Source organism: Parambassis ranga, chromosome 12 (assembly GCF_900634625.1).
Source record: "Parambassis ranga chromosome 12, fParRan2.1, whole genome shotgun sequence".
NCBI classification, from domain to species: Eukaryota; Metazoa; Chordata; class Actinopteri; family Ambassidae; genus Parambassis; species Parambassis ranga.
Genome location: NC_041032.1, coordinates 10430557 through 10457181, shown reverse-complemented (window position 1 = coordinate 10457181; position 26625 = coordinate 10430557). Strand labels below are relative to the sequence as shown.

At 42.0% G+C, this 26625-nt stretch overlaps 1 protein-coding gene across 1 annotated transcript in view; it reads right to left on the bottom strand.

Annotated features, from left to right (window-relative positions):
• pappaa (pregnancy-associated plasma protein A, pappalysin 1a) overlaps positions 1 to 18887 on the bottom strand; it is a 72210-nt gene extending 53323 nt beyond the window's left edge. Inside the window, exons 1-6 of the mRNA XM_028418181.1 lie at positions 17983 to 18887; positions 11476 to 12580; positions 3572 to 3717; positions 3001 to 3294; positions 2320 to 2512; positions 2045 to 2166 (exon numbers count right to left, since the gene is read on the bottom strand). Of these exons, the coding sequence (XP_028273982.1) occupies positions 2045 to 2166; positions 2320 to 2512; positions 3001 to 3294; positions 3572 to 3717; positions 11476 to 12580; positions 17983 to 18373 (2251 nt within the window). The 5' untranslated portion in view covers positions 18374 to 18887. The remainder of the gene's footprint in view (positions 1 to 2044; positions 2167 to 2319; positions 2513 to 3000; positions 3295 to 3571; positions 3718 to 11475; positions 12581 to 17982) is intronic.
• Positions 18888 to 26625: the final 7738 nt, after the last annotated feature.

Below are 26625 nucleotides of genomic sequence, written 5' to 3'. Positions count from 1 at the left end.
GCACGGAGTAGTAAAGATTTATGAGTGCTACTTTGGCTCACTATGGCCATGATAGTGTTTCCCAGTCATGCAGTGTGAGGAGACAGCCCACAAGTCCTTAGATAACAGGTGCCATATATAGTGTGTACACTGGAGAATACAAGTGTTCCAAAATAAGGCTATTGCGCCAACAGTCAATGCGCCAGTGCTTTAATTTGCAGTATCTTAGAGTCAGTAGTTTGGCAGAATGTCTGAACTGCAGGACAGCAGCTGTGGCTTCCAGTGCGGCTTCCGGTGAGAAGCGGGCCTGAGCAGCATTAACACAGAATGTGGAGCTGCCACAAACAGAGAGCCATTCCAAGAGGGAAAATAGACTACAGTTTACACACGGAGTACTAGACAAGCCCAGACTTGCCTCTGTAAAGGCAAAGAGGTTCACTCACTTAATGACCTGCAGTGTACAGCATATGCATGTGCATATACACACATGTTCAGACAAAGTGACACAACACAGAAACAGTAATTGTTTCACAGTTGTTTTGTATATGTTAACTTATTACGTACTGGTGTTGCATAGTCATTTTGGTTATTATTAGACACATTGACACACTAATATGGGATTTGCAGGTCCGAAGTACCTGACTGATTAAGCTGGTTTGATAAAGGGAAAAAGACTGTTAAACACTGTAAGGGCCAAAACAGAGCATATCCTGTCAGCCTCCAAAATATAAAGGAGGAATAATGGAGGGACAATAGACTAATAGACACATATAAGCTACGTGGCTTCACAGTGATGTGAGTTTCATGTTGCAGTTATAGATTTTGAAAGCAGACCATGCACGGTCTTATTGAAACATATACTGTGATAAACCTTACTGGAACCTGGTGAATGGCAGTCTCACTCTCTTTGATGGTTATCTCTCCAACTGTTATATTATTAGTACTGTGACACTGTATCTCCTGCCTACCTGGTGAATGATCTGGCTTTCTATTATAGTTGACTATATAATAATATATAATTATAATAATATAGAGTGATATATATTCACGTATTAGGGATTATCTACCTGCAAATGAACATGTACAAGCAGATTGAGCTTTGGGGGATGATTGACTGATGACCACACACATTATTCATGGACAAGGATAAACAGCCGAACAAGACTACCAACAGGAAATGAAGTCACAACAGAAGAGCAGGCTTGCTGGGTCCTGTTCTGATCTATTTAAAGAGAACATTTAGTTATACGTAGTTCAATTCAGTTCAATTTCCATTTAAGAAAATGGCCCATATCGAAGCTTAAATAGATCTGAGCAGTGGGGAATCACCGCTCCGTCAGACAGATTAGCCTGGTGCATGGTGGTGTCATTGTGTCTGCATAACATCCCAAGTATGCCTGATGGTGCCACTGCCTGTGGCAGTGATCAGATATGCCCAGATGGCACAACAACTGTTTTTATAACTCAAATACCTAATCCATAACAGCATGTTAATGTCTCTATTAATGTTCTATTATCGATTCATCATCAGGCCAACAGTAAAAGCTAATTTAAGCATGTACTCCGTTCAATTTCCCTTAAAATACATTAAAAATGGAAACAAAATCAGCTAAGACTTGCTCTTTAACCTTTGTTTTGGACCTGAACCATCATCTGGGACTTGTGGTACCATACAGCATCATCCATTGGGAAGTAACCTCCTTGATCCTTCAGTGTTGTCCCACGGCCCAAGTGTCATGAAACCAGTGAGTCATTTGCATGTTTTTGGGTTGAGTCAGTACACCAACATTTTTGCATGTTGGTGTACTGACTCAGAGGGCCAACACAAGGCAAACCTCAAATTGTGTTATCATATTGTAAATGACAGTGGATGTGGCTTTGCCTTTATTAGTAAATTTGCTTTTAGTCAAAGGGGCTCATTATAATCAAGACTGACATTCAGCGTGAGAGTTGATAGTTGAAAGTTCCAAAGATGTGTTTCGACTTGCAAACCAAATGCAACGCTACAGCGCGAAATACCAGTGGACAACAAGGAATAAAGTAAAACATATAAATGGTACTGTACCTTCAGCCTCTCGTGGGGACCAGTGACCAGAAGGGGCACACGGCCGTGGAGAAGAAGAGTTGGAAGCGTACTGCAGTAGAACTCTCCCCTCAGCACATTTATCACACACTGATCCCACTTCTCTAGGAAACCAACAGGCAGGCACAGCAACTTAGATACAGACCAAACACTCAGCATTTATACAGTATAGATATGGTAGCTTAGTTTATCTTGGTCATTTCATCTTAATAGTTTACATGCATGCCATCATTGGCAGCCTATGTGGTTCATTTCACCTGTCATAAAAGTGTCCACAAATTGGTGGAAACCATTCCAGGGTGATGGAATTATGATGCTGTTCAACCACTTGCGGCGCCATTGGCACTGGAGGAGGTTTGGAGGCGGGCTGCCAGGTCTGGTAGATGAGGTCCAGGTAGCAGTGCATTCTTGCCACTTGGTTGAGTGTAAAGGAGTCTGTGCAACCATCATCTGTGAATTGAAAAAGAAGGTGGTCACTCCAGGGTTTTCTGAATGATCAGCTGATGTGGGCGAGCTACAAGGCGTAGTTACAGTCCAGGGCAACAGTAAACAATAGTAATGGAATCAATGCCCAGAACACTCACCCACACGCATATGGAGTGTGAGCAAACGTGTGAATAGCAGGATGTGAACTGCAGTTCAATTAACAGCCACATGTCATTAATAACAATGTTTTTCTTATTCTTATATTAAGAAGCTTTAAATAAGCCAAATGAACAGAGTCGAGCACAAATGAGTAACATGAAAGGATGTGCCCCCTGCTGTGTTTCCCCCCTATTCTTTTTCTCCTGCAAAATTCCACACCTGTCAGAGTATGCACACACACTCAACAAATTCCTCTGCGGTGCTCTCTGTGTGTCCGTTCTTGCATGTGAATGGTACTGCTGTAGAAGTTGGCCCAGGTAAGAAGCAAAACACACGTGGAGGCCCCATCTCACCTGCATAACTCATGTAGTTGTTAAACGGCGTGTGTGTGAAATGCCGAGAGCCGCAGGTTTCGTTGCCTGGATCAGGATCGTTGCAGCCTTTGTATTTGGGAGTGGGGTTGGTGTCTGCACACAGATCTCCAGTCTCCATCGAGGGCTCAGTTTCAAAACATGCATCATTACACGATTCGATCTCCGATATACCCCGGAACACGTGGTAAAGGCCCAGGCTGTGACCAATCTCGTGGACCATTGTGTCGGTATGACCAAATGTGCCATAGAAGGAAGGATTCAGCACAATTCCACCTGAAAAAATACAGACAAGAAAGTCAAATGCCTATTCTTAATGTAGTGTAAAGTAATTGTGGGAGTAGAGTAAGATCCAGACAATGCATTATTCATGGGCCTCCTCAGCTTCATTATCACCTTCTTCCCTGTTAGAGCTGTGATGAAGACAGAAACTGCTTGGGGCTTGAACTGTAATTACTCAAAATCAACAATCTGGGCTGCTAGAGAAGGGATGTGTGCATGTGAGTGTGCATGCATGCCTGCATGTATGTATGTGTTTTTGTCTGTCTTCTACCCAAATGTGTGAGGGCCTCTTTGTCCCACGGCCAAGTGGCAACCCCCGCCAGATCTTCATCAGAAGAATTGGCAAAGAAAACATTCAGGTGAGTCGAGCCATCCAAATGCAGAATCTCTTTCAGCTCTTTCACGTCCAAATAGGCTCTGGAAAAAATGAAGAAAGCAAGAGAAAAGAGTTTTTCAGATGAAGTTAATAGCTCTATAATGAAGATAGTCTCTTTGCAGATTTCACCAAGGCATAGTTTTACAAATAACAAGACACTGTTCCAAGCCAACAGGATCTTATGTATTGTTATCGTTCAGGAAAGCAAAGCTCGGAATTAGGTCCCTGTTGAATTGAACTATTTCTTTCAAATGTATGGGAAATAGCAGTGGACCTAAAATGAACAGAATGAAGTTTCAGAAGGAATGAACAACCCTGTGATGTTGAAAGCAGCTGGCGTTTTAACCAGCATGTTCAAATTAATAATAATGAAGCTCCTCTCTTGCTCTGCTTAAGAATGTTTTCCTTTCTGTGACCAGAGTCAACTTTCTTATACAGTCCTATAGCAACTATTACAGCTGCTTACATAACAGCATAACTACTATGTTTTAGTTGGTATTGAATGACTTATTCTTGTTAATTTTGTGCTTTGAAGCTGTGGTACATTAATTGCGCACCTGGCTCATGATTAAGCTTTGTGTCAGATGAGGTTAAATAACATTTACACGGGTGTAAATTCAGCTGGTATCAGTTGGAATTAATCGATTTATAATTTCCCCTTATTCACTGCGAGCCTAGGCTCACTTACATTTGTGCACCAGAAGGGTGACTGTTGTCTGGGAAGTGGAATAAACAGTGCTACAAATCCAAATATGTGACCATGAAGTGGTGTTTGAGTTGAATACTGAAGTCTGCTGAAAGTTGAATAAATAATGTAATAATCCTGTAATAATCATGTAATAAATGGTATAGTAAAATAAAGGTTTAGTCTGTATTTTTAGAATTGAAGAACTGGACTTAACCCTCCATTTAGTATAACCCTTTGCCCTGTGTCCAAAGCTTGTATTTGAATGGGTTAACATGTTCAATAAGTGCTCACGGGAACACCTAGAGCTACCTGACAATCAATTAACCAAACACTTTTCAACTTTGGAGGGAAGCTAGGGAGTTTACTGCAGCTTCACCACATCCAGCCAGAATATATAAATTCCACCAAACCAAATCCTGGGTCAGTCAAGGGGCACTGGCACACTTGACCCTACCTGGTAGACACCACACCTGGCGCAGTGACGACATCACTACCCAACTTACTGTTAGTAACAAGACTCTCAGGCCTATGCTAGACACTTCCCCCATTCACCTCAATGGAACACATATATACATACTATACATATACTTTTCCAGAACAACCTCACGCCCTCAGATTTTGAGGCCCACAAGCTATAAATACATTTCAAATTCAAATCGTTAGCATAGCCAGGAAAACATTATTTTGATTGCATCTGCGAAATATGTTTGAGCATCAATCACTAGCTCAGGTATTCTCTCTGTCTATCACGTAATGTTTTGTCTCAGGGCCTGGGAGTACTAACAGCAGTACTAATGACTGCAATCACTCAGCACAATGAGATATCTTTCCAGCAGTGAAACTGTCATTCATTTTATGAACACATCAAACACAGTTTTCTCTATGAGCTTGGCTGGTGGTCCTGGCAAGCGGCACCAACAAGCTCAGCCATCTCTTGGAAGAGTCGGTAATCTGTTGCATATGCTGAAATGGCGTTAGAGGCCTTTGGAAACAGACACTCAGTGGATACAGAAACAGAAGTTTATCAGAAACAAAACATGACATCGGACCTACTCTCACAAATTAAATCTACTTGGGATGTTTAGGTTGTGTGATCCGTTTGCTCGTCTTATATGTTGTACTCATATTTTGTGTGTCCCGATGAGATTAAGTGTGCAGAGGCTAAAATAACATTCCTTTACAACGATCAGAGAGAATCTAACAACACACTTATTTCATTTACTGTTCTTCCTGTTTGGTGGCCCATGCATCCCATCCCTATATCAGTGGACATGGGATTCATGTCTTGCTGGACAGGGTTTGCTCAGGGTTTAAGTGAAAGCATGAAGCTAATAAGTACACGTGTCAAGGAAGAATAACTATTTTTTGTAGGTATCTTTTTTCTGTGACATTTGTCGCATTATGTGAACTCAGGTAATCTAAAGATGAAGGGGAAAAAAATCAACCTTTCTAAAGCACCTAATCCTGAAGTGTGCAATTTTTATTGACTCATCCTATTTAAAGGCTTACGCAACATTATGTTTTGATTGCTGTGACGTTCAAGAAGTATGGCGCGCCACTGAATAAAGATTTTTGATTTGTTTTTTCTGTTGTGAACACGTTATATTGCTTGTACAGTCCCCTCATTGACATAGTTTGAGTTAGAAACAAACCTGGGGCCTGAACCAGCTGAAATGTTGCAAAAGGTTAAGTGCAACTAGTTTCTGTAGTTGACGTCTGCCTCAAATCACAAGTTAGATAAGGAGCTGCTTAGAGAAGATTCAGCGCTCCCTCCAAACAGACGTTTTGAATAAAGGGTTCAGTGTACTACATGCTTTCCTCAAGCCTATACAAGTGTAGCAGAGCAGCACTCACTGGGGCCAGGTCTGAGAAGACAGACAAAAAAGAGAGAGAGAGAGAACAGATGATATAAGGTCCCTCTTTGTAATAATTTCAGGAATTTCATTATTTCCTTTGAAAATATTTGTCCAGAGTTTTTGGACATGCGTGAAGGGGAAAGGGGTCAGAGGGGTTTGATGCTGAAATGATTGAGTCAGCAATGAATAAGTGCAGAAAATCTACAGTATTGTCAAAATTTAGCTGGTCTGAGTTCAATTTGTTGAACACTACTGGCCGCTGTAACATATAAGGTTAGCCAAAACAGACCGGAAAAAATAGAACTACAAAAAGGCTTTTGACCCGTCTGCATATGCATACCTGTATGTGCACAGTGTGTGTTGACATGCTGGTAAGGATCTGGTAGAGGTTTTGGTTAGCTGCCACTGTAAGAAATCAGTACCCAATGACTTCATCGTAAGCAGTTTGGACCTTTCAAACATTCTATCTGTCTGTTCACATCTTACTCAAACCTCACTGCCAATAACCCTTTACCCTGCTTTACCCCACCCCCAGTGTGCGCTCTCGCTCTCTTTCTTAACTATTTCCCCATCCCATAGCCCCTGTTCCCCACTCTTGCCTCTCATCATACATTTTTTTTCACAGCACAGCACAGATGAGCCACTTGGGAAGGACAGGATTTTCCATGCATTTAACCACAGCACTTTTTAGTCATATCCTGGGAAAACAACTTTCAATTAAAGCTGCAAGCAGCATTGTGGGCCCTCGCGCACCTTGCTATCCGCAGGGTCATCGCAGTCTTCTCTCCTATGCTCTCGTCTCCTATACTCTCCTGTCCTATGCTCTCCTCCTCTCATTTCCACAGATATACAACGAACACATGTTTACAACCAAACTTTCCTGTTAGCAGTAGATGGCGCTATGACCGTATCATCCTATTAGCATATATATCTGTTCAGACTCGGGTCCATAGCAGTACTGTAAGATTTTGTCCACATTGCATAAAGTATATGATTAGTACTGCATAAAACACAGCGAGTTCCTTTGTAATGGCGAACGGTCAACTTTGAGGCCACTCCCCCGCCACACGGTAATACTTTTGAAAGAGTTTTGTAATGCGTCTATTCCCTATGGTGTCCTGAGTGGACACAGTGAATTTCAGCTCAATTGCATGAAGTATGCGAGGCGTGAAAAGTTTAGAAGCAGGGTCACAAATAGTCAAAAAATGGCCACAAGAGTCAAAATGGCGGACTTCCTGTTGGGTTTGGAGGGGGGGTCCAAGAGACTTTTTTGTGCGTCTTGGGGTGATACACATGTGTGCAAATTTTCATGATCCTGTGTCAAACTGGCCAGCGGGGCTACGCGTTAGGGCAAAAAATACAGGGAGTTCCTTTGTAATGGCGAATGGTCAACTTTGAGTCCACGCCCCCACCACACCGTAATACTTTTGTAAGAGTTTTGGAATGCGTCTATTCTGTATCGTGTCCTGAGTGGACACAGTGATTTTCAGCTTGATTGGATGAAGTATGCGAGGCGTGAAAAGTTTGGCAGCAGGGTCACACATCGCCAAAAATGGCCACAAACCTTCAAATGGCGGACTTCCTGTTGGGTTTGGAGGGGGGGTCCAAGAGACTTTTTTGTGCGTCTTGAGGTGATACATATGTGTGCCAATTTTCATAATCCTGTGTCAAACCGGCCAGAGGGGCTACGCGTTGGGGGCGCTATAGAGCCATTTTTATATGTGCATTTCAAAAGTCAGCAAATTTCAAAATTTTTCGGGCGAATGAATTTTTCTACCAAGTTTGGTGAGTTTTTGGGCATGTTAAGGGCTCCAAAAATGCGATCTCGGAGGGGGAAAAAAAAAAATAATAATCCTAAGGGTTTCAATAGGGCTCTTGCACCATTCGGTGCTCGGGCCCTAAAAAGAGAGAGATAGAGAGAGGAATATAGAGGAGGGAGGAGAAGGTGAGTGCAGAAAATCAAGCCTTGCTATAATCAAGCATCACTGCAGGGCATCTGTTGTAAGGGAAATCCAGGGGTGTGCAAGGCAGCCCTAACTGTCGTGTTAATGCTTTTATATCTGATACATATTAAATGGGGGATTATGACTTCATCCATTTACATCCATATATAATTCATATAAACCCATAAATTTGCCTCGTATAGATATGCCCAGGGCAGCATAGTGTGAAAGCTGGGGTGAGCTGGCATGGCAGTGACTGTCTCACAGCCAAGAACACTTTTGAAATTGGAGGGGCCCTCGGCTCCCCTGTCATCAAGTCGGTCAACACCACAGCCCCTAAACCCATCATTCATCCCTGGCTTTATTACTATACTTGCACTCTCCTCTTTAACCTTCCAACTTTGTCCCTTGATTATTTTTCCCCATCTCAGGCACATGAGAGCTGAGTTTTTAAAAAGAAGCACGATTCAGAAAGAGACATATGGTATGGATGCTCTCCCAGTTCCTATCTTAATGGAGTACTGGGCTGAACTCTCAGTTTTGGCAGAAACATGTGAACCTCTTCATCAGCACCCTTCTTGACTTCTGAACCACAAGTACATTGCCAATGCAATATCAGCTGAATTCCCCTGTGTGTCGTATTTTCAGAGGACCACCAACAGTATCTGGCTGCATATTATCCTGTCATAGCCAGATGGAACTCCCTGCATTCCTACAGTAGCCCAAGTAAAGCTGCCCCCTCTCAACCTCCCCACATTCCCGTCACTCCGGTAGTTATGCAGAAGTTCTACTTAAGACGTCTACCAGCCCCCACGAGAGCACAGGTGAAACCTTGACAACAGGTGTTTTTATAAGTGTGCTACGGCTTTAAAGGGGAAGTGCAAAGTCCTGGTATTTACGCCCAAGCACTCCATTATATTTTATGGGACAGGGGCTTAAGGTTTAGACGACCAACTGTAAAACACCCAAGTCAAGGGCCCTGGAGATTAGCTCCCTGCGCCGAGCTAGAATACAGCAGGAGAGGGAATGAATCAAAGACATAAGGTGGTCCATCCATTAACCTGTCACAGTGAGAGGTATTGACTCAGGAGGGAGAGAGACAGAGGCCAAGGGAAAACAGATGACCTATTAGCCCTTGACAATGCCAGGCCAGAACTTCATTTCCCAAAAACATATTGAGGCTGAAATGGTTCCAGTATCTGCCGTGCAAAGTTTGGAAAGCTGCTCCAAAGCATTTTAATGTCAGGTGCTCACAAAAAAACAGCCTCCTGATGGAATGAGGTCCCAGCTGCACATTGATTCCTCAGACATCAGCCGCTCAAACAATTTACTCAATATGGCATTTGTTTACAGCTTTTCTGCAACCATATTGTGAATTCTCATTGTTTTAATTTACAGACACAATTTCAGATATTCAGCTCCAGACATAAGAATGTTCATCCCTAAAATAAATGCTGTCAGATAACATCTAAACCATAAGAAGTGTAAAAAAAAACAAAAAAAACCCAAGGGCTGTGAAAACAATGCAAAATATTTTCTTCAACCAAATGTGCATAGGGGGAAGGAGGGGTATGGTGGGGGGTTATTATCAATGGTATTTTCAGAGGAGAGACTGCTGGAGGACCACAGAGCTTCCTGTGTCCTGCCTGTGTGTTATCCAGATTTGAAAACACTACACGTAAGTGGTAACAGGCGCAAACGCTGCAAAAATAAATGCAGGACCTCACAACCATTGTTCCCCTGCGTACGCACAACATTGTTCATCCAGAATTCCATAATTAAGGAGGAATGTCAAACTGTTTGTAGTGCAGCTCTCTGCACGTCTCCCCAGACATACCATAATCAAAGCAAAATAAGCAACCACTTGGGGAGATTATATCTATTTTTCAGACTGAGAATTCTCCTCATTCTCACTCTTGCTGGTACCCTTCCATCTTTCTAATGCCTACGGGGGAGATTTGATCATTGCATGCGTTTTGCCAGTGGCTGATGTCTAAACGAGGTAGTTTAGAAGCTTGATGAATGAGCTTCTAATGATGACTAACGTGGAAGGGATGTGGTGGGAACTGAGATATGGAAGCAGCGGCAAACCCACCTGCTTTCCCCCTCTGATGTTGTTAATTAGATGTCATTATTTAGCTATTTAGCGGTCATTTTAAACAACAGGACAGTGCCAAACAGACAGCGCTTCCAGCTTAACTGTGATTGAAAACAGCCTTGTCTACTTGATTCATGCTATCACAAAGACCCAAACAATCCCACACACTAGATCTACTAGTGTTTCTCCCTTTCACTTGTCCTCACATGACAGCGGTGAGAAATACAGACAAACATTGGTCATTCTTCTTCTTTTTTTGGCTCCTTTTTTTTCCTGGTGTACCCATAAAGACCCCCTGCATTGTCCACAAAAATGTCTCACTCTACTGTGTGTTGAGTTTCATGTGTACCCAGAAACAAACAATCCTCCTATTGGAGGTCTGGCACAAACCTTATTACAGCAAATTCCAGAGATTTATTCCCCTTGCCAGCTTTTACTCATCATTTACAAACCACAATGCAGTTACCACAAAAACAAAAATTTGCATGCATGTACGAACGCCTCTGTATTCTCCTGATGTTACCACATAATCTCACATCATATCTTTCCTGCCTAGAACATTTTTTAGAACATTTAATTTAGACCCAAAGTCTACCTGCCTCCCCAGGTCAAGTCTTATAAATAATTTTTCTGTAGGTCGCTTTTTGACCTCGAATTGTCCTTTATCTCTTCATTCTCTTTCGCTTGCTCCAATCAAGCTTGTTTAACTATGGCCACTGGGTATAAAGATACACACAGAAGGGAAAAGGTGGTGAGGGTTGTTAAGAACAACAAAAATGAGTGGTCTGGTCTGCGCATTTGCTACCAGAAAAGTCATCGGCTTGCGTTTGTTTTGCCCTTCTTAAGTGTGGAACACTGATTGAACCAGGCCAAGGCTAGATTGGACTAGCTTCCCCCAGAGGATTTCCCGGGCCACACAGGCTGGGAGTTGGGTTACACTCAGCCCAAATGGTCAGGAAACAGTAGGACTAGACATAAAAAAAACTTTCTTCAGGGACACATGCATGGAAAGATTTGCTGTTTGATTTACTTAAGGCATGTGAGGCTATGGAGTGGTTTTAGTTTACTAAAATTACTCAATCATTGCAGACAAAAAAATGCATTAAATTAGGAACAGAATATTGTGGTTAGTTGAAACTTTGTGTCCTATGTTTATTAAACAACCCCCTGGAGAGAGAAGTGCTAAAAACATTTGAACAGAGTGGTCTTCTTACTTGTGTGGAGAGGAGCGGTTGAAACATGTCTTGGTCACGTCTGTCACGTTGGGGTTACAGCAGTCGCCAAGATCATAGAAGAAGTTCTCCAGGTTACATTCAGGCTCACATATACCATTCCCCTGCTTGTGTTCAGGGCAACGGCTCCGATGACCGAATATGCAGTCACCTGCATCATACCCTGTCAGCGGATGGTTGCATTCTGGATCACATGCATCATCGCCAACTTTGCTGATGTCGCAGTTAGCCAGAATCAGGCGGTTACGCAGGGAGGAATTGGTCACATTGTGAATGCTGAGCTCCCAGGTGATGTTGTAGGGGCCAAAGGCATCATTGAGCTGCTGGTGCTGCAGACTGATCTGGTGGTCTGACACAGTTGGCTTCATCCTTGCGTCGTCCCAAATATTTATGACGCGATAGCGAACTTTCTTGGGTCGACGAAAGGTCCAAAGCTGGTTGTAGTTCTTAATGACCTCAACATTGTCGCAGACCGTTTGACCACAGGTTGGAGGGTCCAGGGTTGTGTCCAATAATCCTTCAGCATTTACAACTCCACTGCCACCAAGATACCCTAATCGTCCACCTCCTTCTTGCTCAGGCTGAGGAAAGCTACCATCTTTCACAGTCAGCCACCTGCGGTTTGGGTGTTCAAAGGTTTCACGAATGACCAGCTGAGGTAGATCTAGGGGGTCCTCATGGCCCTGCATGTCCCTGATAATATCCCTCTGCCCCCGGACCTGCCTCCATAGGCCCACCCTTTCCACTGCCCCTCTGTAATTATGATTCAGTGCATTCCCCCCAATCATCAGTACTTTGCATTTTTTGGTCAAATGACTGAAGACATCACCTGACTGCTCCCGACTCACGCCCACTTGGGCCCCGTTGACATAGAGCTTCATGTACACGCCATCGTACGTGATCGCTACATGTGCCCACTGGTTGGGTATGTAACGAGCGTTGGAGTGGATAGAGGTCACTTTGTGGGCGCGGTCAGTTTTAAGGGAGAAAAAGAAGCGGGGTTCTCGGTTTCCATACTCGCTCACTGCCTGGATGCCAAGCAGCCAGCCTCGGTCACTGGAGGCGTAGAAGCATTTGTCGTACAAGCCTGGAAGGAGAAGGAAGAAAAGGTAATGAATATGAGTGGATAAAAAGTGAACTAAAGAATTAAATAAACCACTTTAGAAGTCACTCAATAAATTAAACACTCAATATCAGGTGTATATAAGATAATGTATTTTTTACTCAATATAACAAGTACAACTTACTAATAATAATATATTACATTCTATACATTCTTCTGGAGTATTTTGGAATGATTCTGGAATAAAGATACTGACAAATATAGGTAAGACCAGGATGCAAATATGATGTGTTTTTGATATCTAAAGGCATGTTGTACTGGAAATTGGGTTGAAGTGCATGTTTAGTTAAGGGAGACCCCATAAAAATCTCTCTGTATAGGCATTTCGTGAACACAGAGCACATTTAAAGTTGCTCCTGTAAACGTCCCCTGCCAGTAGGGTAGCTGGAGAAGGCTAGTTTTCTGCTAAAGCCTTGTTTTTGTAGAGGCACCAAAACACCTTTTTCCTGTTTCACTTGGACTCTGCATGTCAGCTTCAGCATGGTAATGTGTTTTCACTTCTTAGGGGATCTCTGAATGCTAACTGTTTGTTTGTTTAGCGCTTGTTGAGGTACGTGTGCGCAGGCACACAAGTTCACATCTGTGTTTGTTAATGCATGTTCAGGACTGTGTGCGTGTATACTTCCATACCATCCAGGCCAGCATGTGCAAAGATTCCAAAGCACCTTGAAATACCTACACAAGGTTTATTTCAGCATGTGGAAACCTGTGTGTGCACAGGTGACAAGGCTGGACTCCACTCTGGTCATTTCTAGAATTGCTAACATCAGGGTAACACTTCATGAGCTTTCAGGCAATTACATCTACCCACAAAGAGACACATAATCTGTACAGACACACACAGTCATTATGGGTATGAAGTGTCCTTTGCAGTTGCTGTCAGGATCAGTTCTTCATATTCCTGTAAATACTGTAATACTATAATAATGTCTCTGTTATCTTTATTATGGTCTGAAAGCTGATTATCAGAGTGATGATGACATCTTTGCTTCATCACACTTGTCCGCATGGATGCTTTTGTTCCTCATCGATTAGGCTACCTGAGGCTGCAGTAAGTGGTGGGCTAATGGTGATTGCACAGACATCTTTGCGAACTCTGACCTGTTTCTAATTAGATGCTCACTGCAGTATGCATTCATTAACTTGGTATTTCAATGGACTAATGTTCAAAGAGTGAGGGGCTGGGTTCAGCCTCAAGGTCAGTCCTTTGGTGGATGACGTTTTCATGCTTTTCCACTACCCTGGAAGGAAAAAGCCTTCCATCTGTCAGCTAGTGCACTCAAGGCTAAAAGGTGTGCTAAAATGCTCGTAGGGCTCCTAGTGTAAACAGCTGTCATAATTCTGCCATGCTCAATTAATCTAACACGCTACACTTTTCCAGACCCAACACTGCGACTGCTCGGGTTCACACAAACACACCCACACACACACACACACACTCACATGTGCTCATACTTCTACAGACATGCATATATACATTCCCATGAACAAACACACACTCGCTGATAGTATGAACAGACAAACTGCTGAAACGTTGCGGTATACCCACAGAAACACACACATGAACATCCACTGCAGCAGAGCAGTGTTCCTGTCAAGTTCAAAAGCAACCTTTCTTGCACTAGCCATTTGTCTTCTTTCATGAAAACACAGTGAGGAGTAAAAAGTAAAAAAACACACACCCATACACACACACTCACACAAAGAAAAATGTCACAAGGACTTGATAAAAAGCAGGGAGGAAGGGAACAATGAAGCCTCCATTTACTTTTGAACTGTTCTGGCTCTGAAAGGTCAAGAAAGGCACCTTTCATAGTCATACTGAAGTGACCGCCAGCAAATTCCCTGAGCAGACAATGGAAAATTCCAGTGATATTTCAAAAACAAACCATAATGACCATAACAAGGATATTAATTATAAAAATGTCATCATACCACTTAAAAACACTGACTTCAACCATGTGACTTGCTGTCACTCTAAATGAACTAAATGGTGGTTTTAATGAGTCATAAATGATCTGCCAATAGCTGCATTCAAGAATGTTTTTGAATGTTAGAAGACATACAGAAGTAATATCCCTTGCAAACGCAAAAGGCTACAGAGACATGCCTGCAGTCCATCAAAACACAATGCGTAGGAGGATGAAGCTATGTCCAGGTCAAATTTGTGCCACTTTAGGCCAACAGAACCACTTAAAGACCAACAGAGTCTGCAGCAGGAGGGTGAAGGGTTGTCATAACCAGCCGGCTTACACCCAGGAGAACGTCCCTGTTCCATGTCACAATGTTTCTTTGTCACTTCATTTCCATTTCAGGCATTGAAACCTTCCAATTAGGAAGGGAAAAGTTCATGTTTTTGGATTGAAACACACATTTTTCATGTTGTTAACCCCAATCATGCTGCTTTCTTTCGTGACAAATCGTCATTAGACCATGACCATAAGAAGGTGCATACATACACAGTGCAGCCTATATTTATAGGTTGTTTCGCATATTTTTAACCCTACCACCAAGTGGCAGGAGACAGCTACAACAGGAAGATGTGCAACAAATCAGTAGATAATTTGTTATTTTGAGTCTTTGACTTTCTCTTAGCATCACAGTTAAATTAGAATACAATCAAAACAAGGTAATGCTGTTTTTGATTACACATGAAAAAAAGCCCTGAATAAGCAAAATGTGTTTTTGAACATAGTGTGTTTGTGCGTGCGTGTGTCATCACACCAGGTAAAAGCACAAAGATATAACTGTTATCACAGCAATTATCTGCCAACGTCTGCATATAATTGTCTCCAGCAGGTCATGGAAGAGAGCCTCTGTTCCTCTTGCGATTTATTTCCCTCTTCCTTTGATGCGGGATAACCCAACATGACCCAGATACAAGGTCTAATAGGGCACAAGACAGTTTGCATAATGTTTGGACACAGAACCTGATGTTCTGATAGTGTTGTGAAGTCAGGGTGTTGGGGGGGGGGGGGGGACTGCATGTAACATTGAGGTACATTTGTGTGCGTGCATGTGTACTGTCAACTGATTTTGAACTTTGAGTCAACGCTAACCACATGTTACTGTCAGATGTTTGGGAAATGACAGCACAGTACTGTATCCTTTTCTGCAGGAGCCGGCTCAGACTTAATGATTTAAACATGTACACCTTTAGTGTTCAAATCTGTTCCACAGAATTCTTATAAGACATTTGATCAGGCTCTCTGAACAACCAAAGTTTATGATATTATCAAACCAGAAACTGCATACATGCAATTTAGACAATAGCTTCCTATTTATTATCAGAATGAGATTATCTTGGGTGGCCATTCATTCTTAAATGAAGACATGCTGCCCCACATCTCACTCATCCAACTCAACTCAAATCAGTGACAAGGAGATGTTGCAAAAATCCATTCATGGATGTAACATCCCTGCTTTCATTTATCATACTGATGCATTAATTAAGAACACAGAAGACAGCAGTAAATAAAAAGGAAAAGTGAAATTTGGAAGAAGAAGAAGAAAAAAGAGAGATAACATGAGATGGCAGCGGTCAAAAACAACACAGTGAAAAAAACAGCTGCAAACAACACTGCGCTGGGATCAAAACAAGAGGATGGAGCAGTTTTAGAGGCACTGGGATTTTTGAGGTCTGAATTGGATTTAAAAGATTAGGCACTATTGAATTTATTTGAACATCGTATTTGTTGTCTTTGGGTTTTGAGAGAAGCAGAACACATAGTAGGGGGGGGGCTGGGTATGACAACAACAACAACACCTGTATGAAATTATGTGAGCCTATGGCACGTGTAAAAGCTGTTATGTTCATCTTCTGTGTTGGAGAAGCGTTTATTAAACTCTGCAGTCATATGGACTTTGTGTTATTGTTGTGATGGGTTGCATTAGAATTGTACAGATGTTCCTGTTATCGTGTCCGTCCTCTGTAAAAAAAAAAAAAAAAAAAAATCTGGGAGTCACTCAGGTCACAACAGACCCTCTCACCCTCCTCTCCCCTCCAGTGTGAGACAAGGGATTGGCTTTGCAGAGCACATCCCTGCCAACTGGCTAGCACTACCTTAAAGTGTACTGTATCTCCAAACACACACACACACACAAGTGATTATGTATGAGTGAGGAAGGGGAGGAGGAGTCATTTTGAGAGTGTCACAGTGCAGCAAAGTAAATTTGCTTATATTGTTCAGTGATGTACAGACTGGCATACAAGAGGCAGAGGAGGACTGAGTTCAATTCAGTTCAGTTCAGTTCAGTTCAAAGGCAGCCATCTGCACAAGTACTGTAGCAGGCAATGAGTTGTGTATGCAACGCTCCCTATCGGCAAGGAAAAGAAACATATAAAAAAAATATTATCCAGCACTGTAATGCACAAAAGCGCTATTGGTCAAAACAAATGATGTCGTTTTAACGCCTTCCTGGTGCTCCTTTACGCATGGCTGCAGACCGGGCAGGATAAAAAAAGCAGTGCGCACAGATGACGGCAGGGATCTGCTAAAGTTACTCTGTGCATCCAGCTCTGCTCAGTCGGTGTGCAAGCAGATGCAACATCACTGTCTGACTGAACTCGTCGCTGAAGATGCTTTCGCACACGCGTCTGTGTTTTGGGAGTACATAACACGAGAAAGGCGCACCAACACAAGCAGCACATTTTCACGCAAGAGGGGGGAAACCCTGGATCTCTCGGTCCTGTCTCGTAACTCCGGTAGCCAATCCAAAGGTGTCGGTTTGAGAGGAGGTGGGTGGGGGGGCTGCTCTGAAAGCTTGCGGATCAAGCTGCGAGCTTTGAGCGCCTCCACATACAGCGAATCTCTCCCGCTTTGTGGCTGACGTGACGTGCTCGCTCACAAAGTTTTGGCCATTACATCATAGCTTTAAAATAGCCGAGTCGGTTCAGAGAAATTACATTTTACGCACAGTGACATCAGCTGCCGGTCAAATGATGCGGTAGCCTATATGTGCTGGCCATATTCCCCACTTAGATGTCACGATCATAACTCAAATAAAGCATCATTTTTAAGGCGGAAAAATGAATAGAAATGCTTTTTGTATTGTAAAATCACACCGCGGCGGGCATCTCTGTGTAACTTAAACATGATCACAATCTTCAGTGACACCATGGATGAACTACCTGAAATATCGGCTGGACTTTTTAGAGCATTACATCATTGTCTAGTCTGATAGATGAACTCATTCTCAACTCGCTCAAAACTGCATGTTGCTTTGTTTGATAGGCAGCATGACACTGGGAGAAATCACTGAGCGTTTGCATGTGTCATTATGTCTCCAGTTTGGAGTTAGACTAATTAAAAAAAAAGGAGTTGAGGGTGACAAAAGGATAAAGGATGTATAGTAGGCTATCCTACCTGCAATCACTGTGGGCGATCGTTGACCTCCCTCCGGTTTGATCCACATCTCCAGAGTGAAATTGCCTCTGGGTATCTCCACGCCAGGCTTCAGCCGTAGCTGATCTCCCCTGCCGGTAAAATAGACAGCTTTTCCCCGGTCTGGAGAGTTTTCCTCCGCCTGAGAGGAGCGCCGGCGCTGGCGAAGCACCCGGCGCTCCAAGCCGGGTAAAGACCGTTTGCCCCGGGGCAGACGTGTGGCACAAGCCCCTGGGATGGTTGCTTTCGCCTCCCTAATGCGCACCAACTCCCTCTTGGATCTCCCCTTTCTCCGGACTGTCCCGCACTCTGATCCAAAACACAAGATGAGAATCACCAGGCAAGACACCCAGGGTGATGTCCAAAGTTTCATTTTTCGGGAGAGGAAATGGCAAAAAAATATTTAAAAAAATAAGAAGAAAAATAAAAGAAAGCGCGGAACAACTACAAAAAAATATGTCCACAATGTTCTTCTGTTTGGGATCCTCTCGAGTTTTTCCTTGTGTCTTTTTTTACAGCGGTAGAATGTCAAACCGTAGAAACTGTCTAAATAAACCCATAAAGCTATGCTGTTTTTCCCTCTTTATAATGCTAAGCCACGACCCCCTCTCTTAAGCAAAACTACTCTGGAGACATTCAGGGGACACAGGAATATTTGATTCATGTATGTGTTCCACGGTGCCTTTTCAATGGGTCCCATTTAGCCAAAGGGATGACTAATAAGTAATCAATCAAGAGGGGGGTCCGGCCGATGCCCCCCTCATCCCCTTTGCACGGTAGGAGTTACTCGCAGAAATCCACAGTTGTCCTCCAAGCTCTTGTCACACCTTTTTGTTGTTTCCTTATCCTACCCGTAAAAGAGCATAAGAAATGGCACAGAGTCTATTAAATTCCAAAGAAAAGTGACAGCAAACCGACCTCTCATATTTATTACAGAAAGCAGGAGGTAAATTGTGCTCAAAAAAAAAAAAAAAGAAATCCAAAACTTCCCTTTTTGCTTGCAATGCCTGTACAAAAGTTGAAATGCACTACAATATCTGGTAAGGCGAAAGAGAGACAGAGGGGCACAGAGCTGCAGAAGTAACCATCGCGGTCCTCATTGATTGCCTGAAGCAGATACACTTGGAGGAGTCGGAGCTGGTCGTCCGCTTTTAGAGGCAGTTACTCTCAAAGTCTTTTAAAGAACAAGTCATGTTTCAAATGTTCCGGGGCTGTGTGTGTGTGTGTGTTTTTTTTTCATAGGGGGAAGTCACACAGGTAGGCAACTCTCACTGACGGTGATTCTCTCTGTGGCACACAGTGATAGGATGGTGTTTACGGAGTTTGGAAGGCGTATATGTATCCCTCTAGCGGTTACTATTTAAACAATCCAACACTTCTACAAGTCCACAATGCAGGACCACAGCGAGGCAGCCTCATAAGAGATTTAAAAAAACACACACACAGAGCATAGAGATAAATAAAGGATTCTCCTTAATATTAAATGTGTGCGTATACGTTTTTTTTCATACCAATTTATATTTTACAGACACCTCTATCAATAGGATTTCTGACTTTTGTTTTTATAGTCTAATTTATCTAAATGGCATGCAGTCCCCCCCCCCCTTTGGGCTCCTCATTGACTCTTTCTCATCCATTTTAATGACAGATTTTAACTCAACTGTCCTGTCAGCAGTGAGCAGTTGATCAAAGCAGTACAATGACAAAGTCAATGAGAGGAGCCATTCTTCTTCTGATTGAAACAAATGTCAATAATCACACTGATGTCAGCTTAAACATGTTTATTCAAATCTCTCCAACCTATTTAACTCCGATTACTTTTTTTTTCTTTTTTTCTGGGTGGTGGGGGAAAAAAAAAATGAAAAATGTTACGGGGCTTGTAGGTTTCAGGTTGACTCACACATCCTCATGTTTACCAAGCGTCGCTTGTGATGGATGTGAATTTCATAACCACACACTCAAGCTAAGATTTGTAACCCTTGTGACAAAGCCTTTGTAAGTCTTAGCCGCTAAGAGAAATGAAAACAATCCTTTACCTTTATTAGCTTTCCATAGAGACAGTCAGCTGGAATGTCAGTGTTTCCTCTCTTCTCCTCCACTTGTTTGTTGTAAATGTGTGTTCAGACAGCCAAAACTTGCCACCTACCATAAAGAGAAGAGGAAACAAACATTCAATATTTGCTTTCTTCTTCATACTGTGTTGCGAGTTTGAGCCACATATTTCCTTTTGTGTCTTGAGAAGAGGAAAAAGGGGGGCGGGTGGGGTGACATATTGAAAGGTGTTTGACCTTGAAAGTTACTGCCAGCAGTTTCACATGGTCCAGATTCAAATCTTTTCATTTAACAAACATTCTCCTGTCAGATTCGTCTGTGTGGTAACTTTCTCTCTGAGAGTTTTTGTTTGTCTCCTCCGTCCCTGGAGACAGTCTGATACTTTTTTACAATTGACCTGTATTTATTCAGCCAGCTAAGTAGTGTATATCTGGGTTACAAAGTTGACTTTAGTGTAGTAGTGCAGGTAGACTTTCATAACATAAAGGCTGCATGGAGAGCCACAAAGTGCCAACGTATCCCGACAGAAGGTGAAAGACTTCTTATTATTACATTCTTCACCTAGGACCAGACTGTCACTCTCTCCCTGTAAAAGAACATGAGTGCTGTAGATAGAAAAGATGACCTAATGTCTTACAGTCAGCATCCCTTCCGGTTGGTACACTATGTACAGGCTACAAGGATGTAAGGTCTTTATGTAGTGAAGCACACTCACATAAAGGTCATTCACAACTCACAACTCTGTTATGCAAGGAGATTGTTTTAATATAGGCTTGCACCCACCATCTAAACCCCCCCCCCCTCCACCCCAACACAGACTAATCATCATCATCATGCTCGAAGTTCAGACCCGCTTCCTCATTTGTCAGCAAAAACAATCATCATCTTCGTCATCATCATCCTCATCATCTCTCCCGTTTCAATCACCGGCTGATTCCCAGTTTATTCCTGGATTTGATAGTCCAGGAAAGGAAACATCCCATCTTAACCCATTGACCTGTGCTGGTTCATGACACTCCCATGTCCATATTCTGCAAATCCCACTGTAAATCTGAGTTAGTCCATAAAGTAGGAAAGCGACATGTTGAGATCAGCAGGGGTCATCGGTGGCTGAAACAACAGGACAGACACAAACCCCTGACACTTGCATGTCAGGCGAGTAAGAGAGAGAGACGGACTTATTCTAATGCATTTTACGAGAACATTTAAGAGACTTCCAAGTAGAATTAAAAAGCTCTGACACAGAGCTGACAAGAGGCTCATTAAGGCAATATTTTGAAAACAATACAGCATGCTTTTTTCTTTTTTTAACATTTTTTTTTTAATTATAGGAATATAAACGTGAGCTCATCAGTCCTCCCACTGTAACAACACAACCACCCCTGCCTGGCTCTTCTGTTTGCTGAAAAGTGATCGCAGCATTGAAGAATAATCCTGCTACGTCATCAGAGTGACTGCAGAGAAGAGCAAGTCCAATAGGGAAAAAACATTGTCCTATAATCCATTAATGCATCCAGCTTAATCTGTGACTGTGGCTGTTCTAAAGAACAAACCTAAATGCTTTTACCTCATTTTTTTGTGTGAATGATCTACAGAGAAAAACATCTACAATGTTAACACATCATGTAGATTATGTTTACAGTACATATTGGGACGCATTCTACATGGATGAGGCATGTAAAATGATGAACTATGGTGACAATAGGATTCCATAATAGTGCCCAGGACCTTGTAAGGTGGTGGCTCTTTCAAATATAATACGGTTACAGAATACCCATTAAAGCCCTTAAGAGTTTAATCCCATGCTACCTACAAACACTCAAGTCCAGTTTTTTATTTTTTTTTTATTATTTAGGGATTCCATGAAAACTGGCACGCATGCTGTTTCTGCTGTAAATAAAGCTTTTCCCAATAAGAGATGAGATAACTGTGCTGGAGGTATTGTTTGTTACTTTTGAGCAGAATATTGCAAAGATTACAGAAAATATATATACACTCACATAAATCAGGTTTAATCTCTTCTAATGCTTATGACAGCTGTCATTTATATGCGCTCAGCATTAAAGGGCAGCCAGTTCAATAGTACAGTAGCATACTATATATGGACAGAGACAGAGACCTCCATTGTGTTATGGTTTGATAATCAAAACATAAAAAGGAGTGGTCACATTACTGTCTTATATATGATAAATATAGAAAATGTATTTTTTTGAGGATTTATTACAGCAAATTAAATGACCTTAAGTCAGATTGTAGATCACAGCATGCGGGGAAAACTCGAGCACGTGGTTATGTACTAGTTTTATACTCTTAATTTAATCTTCTCTCCTAAGTGCATTCGTATCACTATTTTATGATAAATTGCATTCTTTTGTTTCTATATGCCCTCAGGTCTGCCCTTTTACACTCACTTATCCCAGGGCAACATCATTTATTAGTCATAGCTTACAGCTATAAAGAAAAAGAAAGTAAAAGCAGGACAGGATGTGACTTTTGTTGCATCTTTGCTGGAAGCTGTTGTTCTTCCATCTTTCTATACTCAATGCTAGACCACATCTGTCCACTAAAACTCTGACCCACTGTAGATTATTGTGACTTTTTTTCTCACAATGCGGTTTGTAGCGACAAAAATATCATGTTTTAATCGGACCTCTTCAAGTTCACACACACACAAACCCACAACGCTCTCAATGGTGGCTGGAGCATTTACATCAACTCAGTGATCATTTCTAGATACTTCTGCGGAGAGCTGGATCAACAACACTATTTCCACAATTATTACTATTATTACTGATATACAAATTGGCTGCAGTAAATGATTTGTTTAATAGAAACAGCCATGACCCCCCTACAGGGAATGGTTCCAGATCTTTTAACATACTGCTCCTTTAACGGGACTCCAAAGTAAAAAACTACATATTAAAGCGAAGGAAACACGTGCTCACTGCTTGCATTAAATGTGCAAGAGCAGTGTGTTCCTCATCATCTTCACATCCTGGATTTTAGCTGCTGTTGTGAGCTGTGTGGTAAACAATAACCCATTATGGGTCCCCAATGGCAACCAAGGCTTGCCCTTGGTTTAACTCTACCGCTTGTGGGGAAGAATTATATGTGCAGGGGTGCAGAGTACGGCACAGTCAGCACACCACCACTTACCACCACTACTGGCCCTCCGTCTAGACTTGAGAGCATGTCCATATGGAGATGGTTAAAAAGCTCATTAGCCTGCCTACTTGAAATACAGTTGCAGTGACGCTTGTCCATAAAAACACAAAGTAGACCGGTTTCTGCAGTGGTATTAACCAGGTTGAGGCATCAAGCCCCCAGGACTGACAACAATTTGGCGCAGACCCCCAATTCACCAAATGATGGTTGAAACGGAACGCTTTCCAAGAAAGGCATAAAGAAAGAAATACTTTCTTAGAAGACTTCTGGAACTATTTGCTTGAGGTTGTCTGATCCATCTGGGTGAGGAAGACTGGAAAATGTCTGGTAAGGTGAATGGGATATGGCCCATTGGAAGAAAAATGGCTAGGTCTTATTAAAAACATTTAAGGTTGCCCAAAGACTTGCTTTAAGACAAGGAAAGAATTGAGGAAGAGAGTGCAAAGACCAAATCCATGCAACACCCGTCCCCTGTTTTTCTCACGTCTGAAGTCGCAGCATTAGATTTACACATTGAACTCAGTGAACTAAACGCACCTTCCTTTACTTGGGAGAAATAGACTCTGTGTTGTGCGGGCAACCATGGCATTTGGAGAGTTAAGGATTAAAGTGCACCACACCTACTGTAAAGTCAAGCAGAGGTCACAACAGGCTTGATTTAAACTAATTAGGAAACCTGATACAGCGGGAACGCTGTAGGTATTTATTATTGCAAAAAGGAGAGTTATTTTCTCCTCTTGAAACGGACAGGAGAACATGCAATTATGGAAATTAAACATCCAAAAATAACCAATATCTCTGTCCCAATCCTAATCAGATTATATTAAAAAATATATACAAATCCATTGTCATGCTGCTATACAACCACTTTTTTTAACATTGATATTAGATTTAATGACCACAGAGAATTCTTAGGTTTCAAAAGCTACAACCTTCTTCTTACTATAACTGAATGAAAGGCCATCAAATGCAGAATGAGCCCTCAACATTTTTTCAAGTACTTTTTGTAAGCACATCTCAAAGGTTCACACTTACTGAAGCTTTTTATTAATGCCAACAATCCTCATTGCTCAATAACCTTAAGGTTTCATTGGCAGGGCAAAATTGACACAAAGGTCAACAATAAGACAAAAGGATGGTTTTGAAGACTCATAGGATGGTGGCAGTGCATCCATCCATCGGCCATCTGTATGACTGTCAAAGCTAGGTAGGAGCCTAACACAACACACACAATGCAAAAATACAGAAAGTGACTGTTAAGCTCTGTCAAATTAGCTTCCATCTCCAAAGCTTTCTTTGTCACCATGGCAAGCCCTTGAAATTCAGATAGCAGATGATAGCATGAAGGCTAATGTCCATTTTCTCAAACAGTGCTAAATTTACAGTTTTCATTTACCTGATTATTTCTGCACATGTACGTGATTAATGCTGCATAACCCATCTACCTCTAACTAATAAGCAACCACATGTGCTTTGCGTCTTAGCATAAATGTGTTAATAACAAACTGCACATGGAATCTTCCTGTCTCAACTCACTAATAGTTTCTGGTTACTTCTTCTTGGTGGAGCACTGGATCAATCATACACAGGGTGCGTTTCCACTACTATTACCATCATTATTATTATTAATATAAAATTTGCAGTAAATGATTTGTTTAATGGAAACAGCTATGACCCCTTCTACAGGGGTCAATGTTGAGTTGACACTTGCACCCACCATTAGTGGATTGGTTTGTCACTACAGGGTGCACTGTCAGTACAGCATCTCAAAGTTTAGTCCTTAGACAACCATAACCGAGAGAAAAGAAGAAGAAAAATGGCAGGAATGTCCAGAATGTGGCTGGTAAACAGTCCTCACAAAATGCAGTGGACTTTGAAAAGAACACACGTACCTTATGGCCTTTGCATGTGTTGTAAGTAATCAAAGTGCTTTGTGGAGTATGTAAATAACACTGTGCTGCTGAATAGACTGGGAGAGGCAGCATAACGCGATCTGCACAATGTTAAGTCAGTAAGCAGGAAAACACATGCTGCAGCATAAGTCAACAATGCATAATGCTACATCGAGATGAGCAAACAATAGGCACGTGCTGATTTGCAGTCAACAATGCAACGCCGCACCTTAATGTGTCTGGGCCAAACAATGCAAAAGCCGATTATGCAAATTGGGGTTATCGAGGGCGCTGCAATGTAACAATGGCACCAAGTTGATTGGGCTGTGAGTGTGTACACTACTCATCCCCTTGGGTTTCTTTTTTTTTTTCCCCCACAGATGCTGTTCCCAGAACCCGCCACCCCCCATGCTATGGTCTCTTTTCTGAGGCCTCATTATAAAGGCTGCTGTCAATGGGAAGGTCAAGGGTCATCACATAGGATCAGATTGATCAATAACCCCCCCTGGTCTGATCAATCAACTTGTTTTTTTCTCTTCCACCAATAGGAAACCAGCTTACATCAAAACAAAGGAGTGAGAGGAACATAAAATGCCAGAAAGAATTAGAAAAAGAGAGAATGTAAACAAGCCTGGCTTGCTGGGCAGATTCCAGAAACACCTCTTTTCCCCCTCAGTTTAGAATGACATTGTGGAGGACTAGGACATTGATGAGTGGCGTGCGTCATCATGATGCACCTGTAATGCCCTCGGGTCCTACTGTGTTTGCTCCAGATTTGAGACACTTTGTGGTAGATTTAGATCTCTGGTCGCAAACGAATCTGTTCTTTCTGGCAATATCACACACAGACACGGCCATCTTTATCTTCTTTAGGGCTGCGAACAATGGAAAAAAAAGGTTAATATTTGTATAAGTAATATTGTAAATTATTAAAGCGCAAAAGAAGAAACGATACTTCCACTTAAATATAAATCACCTCATGTCACATTTTGAAATTACAAGACACAAGCAGCCTTTTACCATTTGCAGACTTAAGAAAATTGAAATGATCCATTATCTTTGATTATCAAACAGGCTTAATAAATGGGTCATTTTCAGTATCCTCTCAAATTAAAACTGCCCAGTGTGTATTTTCAATTGAGTGTCTGCTTCTGTGCCAAGGAATTATTCTCCCCGAGGAATAATTCTGGCCACCAAGTAGTTACAAATCACGGAAATGAGATGATGGAATACAGAAGAGAGAGGCACTCAGTGCTAAATCATTAAAAACGTACTTTCTTTACCTCAGCTCGGGAGCAACACTTTGCATGACATTGGTTGGCGGAGAGCCAAGAATGAAAGAGTGAGCCAAGCTGGTTCTACTCTGTGGTGGAAGATAATTCTTAAGAAAAAAAACTAAGGGCAGCATCTAAACAACAGTCATGACATGCGGCGATAAAACAGATTTAAAAGGTTTTTAATGCAATCAGAATGCACCAAAATCAGATATATACACAATATACTTAAGTGTTGACAT